Source organism: Girardinichthys multiradiatus, chromosome 7, assembly GCF_021462225.1.
Source record: "Girardinichthys multiradiatus isolate DD_20200921_A chromosome 7, DD_fGirMul_XY1, whole genome shotgun sequence".
NCBI lineage: Eukaryota > Metazoa > Chordata > Actinopteri > Cyprinodontiformes > Goodeidae > Girardinichthys > Girardinichthys multiradiatus.
Window position 1 is genome coordinate 12,485,802 of NC_061800.1, and position 10,915 is coordinate 12,496,716.

The following is a 10,915-nucleotide window of genomic DNA, read 5'->3' on the forward strand; positions in this document are numbered from 1 at the left end:
GGTTAACTATAAACTACAAGAGGGAGACAAAGCGATTATTTTGTCTGTGAAGAGATGCTTAAAAGCAAAAAAAAGGAAATTTCCTGAGTCTGAAGGCCAAGTGTTTATAACACACAATAAATAAATGAAACGGAGTCCAGCAGTGAAATACTGTAACTGAATTGTGAAAATAAAATATTGGTAATATATGGCTGTGGGTGCAATAGAACCACATGTATGGGCAGAAGAGGAGGAGGCAGAGAGGGCCCTCCATATAGAGGGGCTATTAGTCCTCTATGCAGCCGTCTGGGGTTCGATGCCAAACCTCAGGGCCTTTGCTGCATGTCCCCCCTACTCTCTGCCTATTTCCTGTCTGTTTACAGTGAATAATGGCAACTAGCGCTGCAAAAAGAAGAAACACATGTATGTGTTTATATGTATGGTTATATATATGTATCCGCACATGTACAGAATGAGACACATAAAAGCTGTGGTTGAAAATCAGAGATGTCCTACAAAATGCCCATTTCTGACCTCTTCATAAATTATATTAGTATAAATTTACTTTTAAGATAAACGTGTTCTCTTTGAGTTATTTGAGACCTGATAAAAGACAAATTTGTGTTATTTCAACCATTTGCCATTTATTATTTTGAAGAAATTCTCAACATGCTAAAATGTTTACTTACTACATTAGAATATTGTAATGTATATTTAAACTATTTACTGGTCCTGGTTTTTCAATTTGATCTTTTAATGCTGCTTCAGAAATTCCTTATTTTGCAGTTCAAGATGTTACAAGCAGCCTGTTTGTGTATTTTACACACATTCCAATGTTTTGTTAACATTTTATGTTTTTTTTAATATTTGAACATTTATCTTTTGCACAACTTTCTCTAGGCCTTGTTTTGTTCAGCACCAGAAAACATAAAATTCCACCCCTGAAGTAGCAGAGCCCATCCCCTTTTTTCCCACACTGCCTTGGAGCAAATAATACTTTTTTTTTCTACTAACATTTCTTACAAAACGTAGAGCACTGAGGCTGAGACAGCAGAAGGTGCTGCTGTTCTCCCACTGACAGAGCCCCAAAAATTCAAGAATCCCCAAAATAAACAGTTCTCCAGGATCTAGTTTCAACGTCTTGTTTCAAGGAGGCTCCTCAGGAGAAAAGCAAGAAAGAGACTCACTGAGAGAGAGAGAACACTGCTTTGCCTTTTTTGTTATTGCACTTCAGTATTTTCTGCAATGTCTCTGGAAGGTGATGTCTGTGTGGTGACGGGAGCCTGTGGATTCCTGGGGAAGAGGCTGGTCAAGCTGCTGCTGGAGGAGGAGAAGGCAGCTGAGATCCGGCTGCTGGACAGAGACGTGCAGCCGCACGTTTTACAAAGTCTGGAGGGTAAAATCTGTTTTTCTCACATTACATATTATCAAACAATGCCAAAGAGACTAAAATATACCAATGGGAGATAATGTTTTTGTTTTCCTAAATAATCGAGTGTTTGCAATTGAATGCCATAGAAAGGTTGTTAATGTCTGCACAGGATTGCATTTCATTTTTGTTTCATTAGACAAATTAATAATTCAAATGAATTACTTTTGAGCAGAAAAAAAGTTAAGTGAATATCAAACATATTTTGGGTTAAATAGACAATAATAACTGTGATGAAGGATGAAATCTTTTGTCCAAACAATTAGGTCCGGTTGGTAAGATCAAAATAAAATGAACACTGAGGTATCTGAAAATCAGTCAAACTATAAAAGCCTAGAGATTACACAATAACACTCTTCCAACCTGTAATAAAATTGTTAAAGGGAATGTTTTAAAGTTTATAGCAAGGATTCCAAAGGCAAACTGAATTTGATTGATTTTATTCCCTACAGCATAGTATTAATAACAGGTTTATAGAAAGCAGGGACAGCTCACATGTGCAGCAATGTAAGAAACAAATGATTTAATGCCTGCACATTTAAGACATTCAAATAGTTTTGGATTAAGATCAGAGATAATCCTTCAGGATTTCAGCAGTACTTCATAAATCCTCTGTAAAATATTACACTTTAGAGTGTCCACATTAAAGTCCAGCAACTTGACAAATTAAAGAGAAAGGGATTTTGTTTGGCACCCATAGATACTGTATCCTGTAGTTTAAAGAGAAACGGTATGATCAGGGTTATTATCAGTTCTTATTTGGAAATCTAGTTATAAATTATACGTTTGGAGATCCTACATGTAGCATAAACCTTTATGGCAGTGCCTAATTAAATATTTGATTTTTGATTTTCAGCAATCTCAGGTACCGTTACTCCATTGAATTCTGAATTCAGTAAGAAACCACATCTCCATGATTCCCTGGTGTAAAAAGTGCAATTCTTATTATTGAAAACATGCACTGTTTAATGAACCAAAGGACATTCCAGCAACAGTGGCCCTGATTTATGAAACATCAAGTGGAGTAACCATTATGTACTCTCATAAATAAAACCATGTTTACGCAAAAAGGCTTATTATACATGTGCAAGCAAAATTTTAAGCATGTCCATTTTCTGCCCTCATCTTTAATCTGTACATTCTCCATTCATTACTGAGAGTTAGTGATGTTATTTTAAGCTGGAATTAAATTAAAATAGTTTTAATAAGTAAATTAATACATCAGTTTAGAAACAGCAAGAAAATTTTATTTTTGTTTTCACCACCTGGTGTTAAATATTTATAGTTGAATATGATTGGGCTGTCATGATAATATTTTTTTATTTTTTTATCTATACCATCCCATGGTAGATCTGGCTATATTTAGTGTTCATGTCCTGTATTTGGTTCCATTAATCTTTTAAGCAGTTTTCACCAGCTTTCTTGCCCTGCTAAAGAAATGCCCACAGCATAATGCTTCTACTATTATGTTTAATAGTAAGGATGGGGTTGCAGTTTACTGCCACCCCAGAAAACTGCAACCCCATCCCCACTTTTGAATGTTGGCCAAAATTTCTATTTCTTTCTCAAATGACCAGAGCATCTACTTACAGGTGCTTTTATACAATAAAAGCACATGTATTACCTGTATGCTTCCATTTGTCTTTTACATTGGAACAATAAAGGATATTTTTTTTCTCCTCAACTTTATCCCTGGTTTCTCAAGCTAATTTCTTGGTCTTAATGATGCTGTTAGTTCAGTAATGTTCTCTAACTAACCTCTGAGGCATTCACAGAATGGCTGGGTTTATGCTGAGATTAAATTATACACAAGTGGACCCTGATAACCAATTAAGTGACCTCTAAAGCATGTCAAGTTTATTTAGGGGCATCAGAACTGAATGCACTGAGGGTTATTTAGAGGTATCACAGTAAATGGGGCCATACCTTCAGATTTTTATTTGTATAAAAAAAAGTTTAATATCTTTTTCTTTCATGGGTTCGATTACCAGCCTGGGGTCTTTCTGCATGGAGTTTGCATGTTCTCCCCGTGCATGCGTGGGTTCTCACCGGGTACTCCAGCTTCCTCCCACAGTCTAAAGACATGCCTGTTAGATTAATTGGTAACTGTAAATTGCCCTTAGGTGTATGAATGAGTGTGTGCTTGGTTGTTTGTGTGTTGCCCTGCGATGGACTGGCGACCTGTCCAGGGTGTACCCCGCCTCTCGCCCATAGACTGCTGGAGATAGGCACCAGCTCCCCCGTGACCCACTATGGAATAAGCGGTAGAAAATGACTGACTGATCTTTTTCTTTCCACTTCACAACTATGCACTACTTTGGGTTGGTCACAAAAATCACAATACAAAATACTGACGTGTGTGGTTGTAACGTGGTCATATGTGTAAAAGTTACAGAGCGACGAGGACTTTTGCAAAGCACTGTAACAGGAAATGAACTGGATCTGTTTGTCTTGTGGAGTGCCTTCAGATAGCATTGTTTGTACATCAATAAGTTGAGCTGATTGAAATAAATCGAAGAATCACAAACCTTCATATGAAGAACCTATTTTTCTTTGCAACCTTTACAATGACACTTTTTTCCACTTTGTTTGACTTTCCCCATTGTTGCTGTATCAATTCAGTTCAGTACTTTTAAATGCAGCTTACACAAAATTTGTTCCCTACTTGAAAATTTTGCTACACATCTAAAACAAATGTTTGTCCTAAATGTCTTTGGTTTTACAGCAGCATTAACTCCTAGACCAAATGTGATTTAATTTCACCAAAGTTTAAATAATCAGTTAAAAATAAAACAATGTTCATTTCAAAGCACGCAGAAAATATCAGTCTCACTCATGAATGTGTTGACTAAAACAAAAACACTTAGAGTGGTTTAAAAATTCTGTCTCCCTGGGTTTTTGCATAGGGAGCCCGCTGAAGGGACATAGGGGGATTTTTTTCTTTTGCGTCCCATCGCAGTACTATTGCGCTTGCTCGCAATACTTTTTGCGTTACCAGGCAATACATTTGTGTTCCCTCACAAAAGTTGTTAATCACCTTGAGAAAGCTGTGCATTCTGGAACAGCAGCACACATGACAAACTGCTCCCAAACCAAACAGCACTGATATGGCATTGGTATGGTTTATTTGTCGTATGCAGGTTAACACACATTCAACAATGCAATGAAGTGCTTGGGACAACCGTTCAACTCATTATAAAAACAAGAAACACTAGTGGCGTGCAATAAAAAAGTACACATATTTTATTATTGCAGCAGCAATAAGCTAATAAAATGTCACAAATGGGGTTTAGTGTAGTATTATTGTCCAGAGTTCAGTAGTATGACATCTTGTGGATAAAAAGTGTCTTTAAGTCTGATTGAAAATCCTTTTATGTAAGGATATTCCCTTAGCAGCAACCACTATTTTTTTCATATGCTGGAAAGGAAATGTTTTGGCGGATGCATTGTGCAACGTCACCACTAGATAAAATGACAGTAAATTAATTCCGTGCACTGCTCCTTTAAATTTTCCTGTGATAAGCTGGTGACATAGACACAAATGAAGATAAGCTTAAGCAAAAGCAAAAAAAAAAAAAACATTTTCTTGTTTTAAATTATTTACAAGTCGGATTTTGTTTTCCAGCTGTTTCAAATCCCGTCTTACCTTTGGGAACAAATGGTAGTTTAACTTGAATGATCGTCTTTCAGATTGCAGAGGCGAGACAATACTGAGTGTGTTCGAGGGGGACATCAGAGATGGGAACTTCTTGAGAAAAGCCTTACGTGGTGCATCAACTGTCTTCCACATCGCTTCCCTCATTGATGTTACCGAGTCAGTGGAGTACAATGAGATGTACGGAGTCAACGTCCATGGTAAGGCTTTTTATTCCAAACCAATTAAACCTGATTTTATAAGTGAGCAATAACCTCTGCCAGTATACGGTGCAGTGAAAAAGTATTTGACACCAAACAGATTTCTCTTGTTTTTGATTTAAATTATTACAAAAATAAAAATTTTAGACAAAGATAATCTGAGTAAAAACCAAAAGTAGCTTTAAAATGTTGATTCCATTTCTTTAAGGGAAAGTATCTTTCCAAACCAAACTGGTCTTCTGTAAAAAAGCGATTACGGCCTAAATGTAATAACTTAACATGTCATTCTTGGTGATAATAACTGCCATAAGGTATTGCAATTACTGGCAATATGTTTTCTTTACATCACTGTGGAGAGTTTGGCTCTAATCTTCTTTGCTAAATTCCTTTAACTGAGCCATATGGAAGAGTTTTCTAGCATTAATGGCCTTTTTTATGTCATGCCACAACAACTCAATCAGATGTAGGTTGACTAGACCACTCTACAAACCTTTACTGAAATCCTTTGTTAGTTTTCCTTCAAATATGTTCCACTTTTGTCTTGCTAGTCCACCTATTTTCTTTTTTCAAAAGTCTTGAGGATCGTCAGGATATTTGTTGGCAAGCGTAAGATGGAGCTCTGTTTTGTTTTTGGTTGGCAGTGGTTTTGGCCTTAGAAACCTTCCACATATGCAATTGTTGCTCAATCGTTTTCTTTTTTTCAGATTGGTTTGATTAGCTTGTTTGTCACAAAGCATTAAATCATAATTTGAAAACTGCTTTTTCAGGCTATCCTTGTCTGATAATTTGTTCATGACAAAAAGCAAAAATGATGAAGGCATCTTTGAGTAGCAAATACATTTTTACAGCACTGTATGTGCAACAATGTGTTAAATAAACACAAAGAATTTGGTGGTTATAAGACAAAATGTGCAAATAGGTAAGTTTTATGAACACTATTGAAAGGCACTGTACATTTTTAGCTCTTGTCATTTAGCTTAACTAACTTTACTAAATCCATACCTCTAATATCATTTATTTTATGGATTTAGGGTGTATTCACACTTGCCACTTTTGGTCCGCTTTAAACGGACCAGAGTTCGTTCCCCCCCCCCACTCAATCGAACCCTGGTCCGGACCAACCAACCGGACCAAGACCTACTTTTTGAGGTGGTCTCCAAATGTACTGTGGTGTGGTTCGCTTATGGTCTGAATACAAACCGGTCCCAATACAAACCAACTACAAAAAGCGTATGTCCCTCTGGACATTAAAAAGCCAACGTAGCCGGTAGCAAAGGTGTGTGTTGTAAGGTAATCATACCTGATAAGTTGTGTGTTGCTTAGCAACGCTACTGGCTTGTTGTGGGAGGAGGCACGTAGAGAACGTCGGCGTTCAGCACGCATTCTCCGACGTGGTTCCAAAATTATAAATGGAACGTCTCAAAGTCTGTGTTGAATGAGCTGCTCTTGACCCTCACAATAATATTGAAGCAGTAATAACGGCACAAATATGCAGAACAGAGGTGCTGCACGCAGCACGTCTACAGATGTTTTCCTCAATTTCCGGGTCTGTGCTCTGTCCCGCCCCCATCATTGCTGTCCAATGGGAACAATGATGGTCCCCCACGTGGCTTTGTTTACAAGTAATAGTTAACCTGCAAAAAAGTACAATATCAAAACGAACCGCACCAAATGAAAAAAATCCAGTTCGCTTTTGGTCCGGTCCAAACAAGTGGACCAAAGGACTTTCCTGGTGTGAATACCCCCTAAAACAAAATTGGTTTAGTTCTTTTCTTATTTTGTCGGACAGCAACAAGAAAACTAGCAGTTGAAGAAGGGGGCCTTTCCTCTCAGCTGAGAGTCATAGATTGGAATATAGTTAACATCTTAACTTGTGATCTTCGTATTGCAGGAACTCAGCTGCTTTTGGAGGCATGTATCCAGGAGAACGTGGCATATTTCATCTACACCAGCACGATGGAAGTGATGGGGCCAAACCCCAGAGGAGAGCCGATAATAAACGGCACAGAAGACACAGTTTATGACACAATTCTCAAGTTCAACTACAGCAAGACCAAAAAGGAGGCCGAGCAAAGGACCCTTCAGGCTAATGGCGAGATGCTCCAAAACGGAGGCCGACTCTCCACATGTGCCCTCAGGCCTATGTACATCTATGGGGATGGCTGCCGTTTCCTGTTGTACCATATGGGTAATGGGATACGAAACAAGAATGTTCTCTTTCGCACGTCTGTACCAGAGGCCCACGTGAATCCAGTCTATGTGGGCAACGTAGCCTTCGCTCACCTCCAGGCAGCTCGCATTCTAAAAGATCCACAAAATAGAAACATCATCGGAGGGAAGTTTTACTTTATTTCTGATGACACCCCACCTATGAGCTATTCAGACTTCAACCATGTTTTGATGTCCCCTCTTGGCTTCGGCATTCAGGACAAACTCCTGCTGCCTCTCTGCATCTTCTACATATTGTGTTTTCTCCTAGAGGTACTCTGCACGATACTCAGACCGTTCGTTCGCATTGTGCCGCCTATGAACCGGCAGCTGCTCACCTTGTTGAACACCACCTTTACCTTCTCCTATCAGAAAGCTAAGAAGGACCTGGGGTACGTTCCTCGCTACAGCTGGGAGGAAGCACGCAAACACACCACAGAATGGCTCGCTTCACAGCTGCCAATGGAGAGGGCAAAAATCATGTCCAGTTAATTAATTACAGTCTTAAAACAGAAAAATATGTTTGAGAGTAACACACATTTTGAAGCACGGTATGGAGAAGTTGCTCAGAAATAATAAATTACATCTGGCTTTTTTTAAATAGGCAGTGTTACAAATTAACTCATGCAGGATCTTCAACAATTATTGGCACCTCTTGCAAAGATGAAAACAAAAGCTTTGTTATAAATTGTTAAGGAGAAGTGGTGACCTCTACGATGCAGTGATCTTTGGACATTTCTTTCTTTCCATACTATCTTCCCCAACGTCCTTGGAGTTGTTATCCAGCATTGTTTCTGTTGTTTTTAATTATTACTTTTAGGGATTATTACTTTTAGACTTGGCAGGCCCCAGCGCATAGTGAGGGTCTGCTGGGAACATCTGGCGGAGCCCTCGGCCAGGGATGTATTCAACTCCCACCTCCGGGAGAGCTTTGACCAGATTCCGGGGGATGTTGGAGACATAGAGTCCGAGTGGACCATCTTCTCCGCATCTATTGTCGATGCTGCTGCCCGTAGCTGTGGCCGTAAGGTCTGTGGTGCTTGTCGCGGCACCCGCAGTAAGGGATGCTGTCAAGCTGAAGAAGGAGTCCTATCGGCTGTGGTTGGCTTGTGGGACTCCTGAGGCGGCGGACGGGTACCGTGAGGCCAAACGTGCCGCGGCCTGGGCAGTGGCAGAGGCAAAAACTCGGACCTGGGAGGAGTTCTGTGAGGCCATGGAGAAGGACTACCAGTTGGCCTCGAAGCGATTCTGGCAAACCGTCCGGTGCCTCAGGAGGGTGTAGCAGTGCTTCGCCAACACTGTTTACAGTGGGGATGGGAGGCTGCTGACCTCGACTGAGGACATTATCGGGCGGTGGAAGGAGTACTTCAAGGATCTCCTCAATCCTGCCATCACGCATTCCCTGGCCCCCTCTAGCCAAGACCTACAGCATGCGCTGGGGCGGTTCGCAGCGAATTGTGAAGCGGCTGAGATGAAGATTAGCCCCTCCAATTCAGAGGCCATGGTACTCAACCGGAAAAGTGTGGCTTGTCCTCTTCAGGTTGGAGGGGAGTTCCTGCCTCAAGTGGAGGAGTTCAAGTATCTCAGGGTCTTGTTCACGAGTGACGGAAGAATGGAGCGGGAGATCGACAGACGGATCAGTGCGGCTGCCGCAGTAATGGGGGCGCTGTGCCGGTCCATTGTGGTGAAGAGAGAGCTGAGCCGAAAAGCGAAGCTCTCGATTTACCGGTCCGTCTACGTTCCTACCCTCACCTATGGCCATGAACTTTGGGTCATGACCGAAAGAACAAGATCCCGGATACAAGCGGCTGAAATGAGCTTCCTCCGTAGGGTGGCCGGGCACTCCCTTAGAGATAGGGTGAGGAGCTCGGCCATCTGGGAGGGGCTCAGAGTAGAGCTGCTGCTCCTCCACATCGAGAGGAGCCAGTTGAGGTGGCTCAGGCATCTATACCGGATGCCTCCTGGACGCCTTCCTCGGGAAGTGTTCCAGTCACGTGCCACCGGGAGGAGGCCCAGGACACGGCCCAGGACACGCTGGAGGGACTATGTCTCTCGGCTGGCCTGGGAACGTCCTGGGCTCCCCCCGGAGGAGCTGGCGCAGGTGTCTGGGGAGAGGGACATCTGGGCGTCTCTGCTGAGTCTGCTGTCCCTGCGACCCGGTCCCGGATAAGCGGAAGACGATGAGTACGAGTACTTTTAGGCATTATTACTTGTAGATTTAGACAGTTTTAAGTCAGTAGTTAATTTGATGGTCCTTTCCTGAATTGTGTAGATTAGCACACGCCTGCCTTGCTTGAATGGAATGTTTTTTTGTCGATAAGATGTTAAATATTGGCTAGGAAAAATGGCCCTTTTTATCATTGAAACAGAAAGATGTGGATTAGCAAATAGAGGTTTTTTTTAAGAATTGTGCAACCTGAAATTTTAGTAAATACAAAAGCAATTATTTCCTAATGTTTTTTTGTTGTTGTTTGTTTCATAATTCTAAATTAAGTTGTAGAAATTGTGGGGGGCTGTTCATCATCAGTTGATTACCCTTCCCCACCCTCCACGATATTATTTTCCAGGGTAGCTCATTTTTCTGCATCACTTTTCACACATCTTCTTTACCTTTGGTGTCAATAAATATGCAGTGCACTGTTTAAGTTTGGTTAAGTATCTACAACAAATAAAGTTTTAAAAACAGAAATACAGACATAAACATAGGAGAAGAAATTGTTATTGTCATGATGCATTTTCTATTTTATTCACCATTTGTTTTCCAAATGTTTTTAAAAGTTTGTTTTAATTTGGAGGGATCAGCTATTTATACATGTAGGTCACCATGGTATGAATGAACTTTCCACATCAAAATGTCATTTTTTTGGCCATATTCTTTCAAAATTAAAGTAAACTTGGCTGTGTTAATTGTATTACACTGATACTGGAAAATATTCTGGGTAAGAGTGACTCACAGATATCCAACGTATAATATAGCAGGTCATATAGATATTATAATAATTGTTATTCATTTTAATAATAAAAAGGGAAAATGTAAAGACAGCATACTTAACATACTATCAATTTAAACAATAAGTTTTTAGCCAGTTTTATGAGTTATAATGTGTTGTTTATTGATGATATATTGATGAGAAAGAATTACGTTTTAGATTATTCTGTGATTTGTGTCAAATAGAATAAAGTTCCTTTTCAAAGAAAGGCTAATTGTAAAATTTTTTCTTTCCTCTAAATAAAACAAATTATATCAGGATAAAAAGGATCCAAATTATGATTTCAGATACTAATTTCTCCACATTTTCCAGAGAAGCTTTAGATTTTGGGAAAAAATGACCTCCCGTATTTTCACAGAAGATTGCCAAAGTTTTTATGCCATATTCCTCCCTTTTCCCTCTAATGTCTTGGTTACTATTGAGCTCTAAACACCATTAACACAACAGGACTAGC

General features: G+C 40.0%; 1 protein-coding gene across 1 annotated transcript; it reads left to right on the forward strand.

Moving 5' to 3' along the window:
- Positions 1 to 1,016: 1,016 nt before the first annotated feature.
- On the forward strand, positions 1,017 to 8,447 carry hsd3b1 (hydroxy-delta-5-steroid dehydrogenase, 3 beta- and steroid delta-isomerase 1). Its single transcript, XM_047369941.1, has 3 exons — positions 1,017 to 1,375; positions 5,099 to 5,263; positions 7,155 to 8,447. The coding sequence occupies exons 1-3, from the start codon at positions 1,225 to 1,227 to the stop codon at positions 7,961 to 7,963; spliced, it is 1,125 nt and encodes a 374-aa protein (XP_047225897.1). The 5' UTR covers positions 1,017 to 1,224; the 3' UTR covers positions 7,964 to 8,447.
- The last annotated feature ends 2,468 nt before the right edge of the window (positions 8,448 to 10,915 follow it).

Coding starts and splice junctions, on each gene's coding strand:
- hsd3b1 (XM_047369941.1), top strand. CDS start 1,225: ATGTCTCTGGAAGGTGATGTCTGTGTGGTGACGGGAGCCTGTGGATTC. Junction 1,376..5,098: donor CGTTTTACAAAGTCTGGAGG/GTAAAATCTGTT, acceptor ATCGTCTTTCAG/ATTGCAGAGGCGAGACAATA. Junction 5,264..7,154: donor GTACGGAGTCAACGTCCATG/GTAAGGCTTTTT, acceptor TTCGTATTGCAG/GAACTCAGCTGCTTTTGGAG.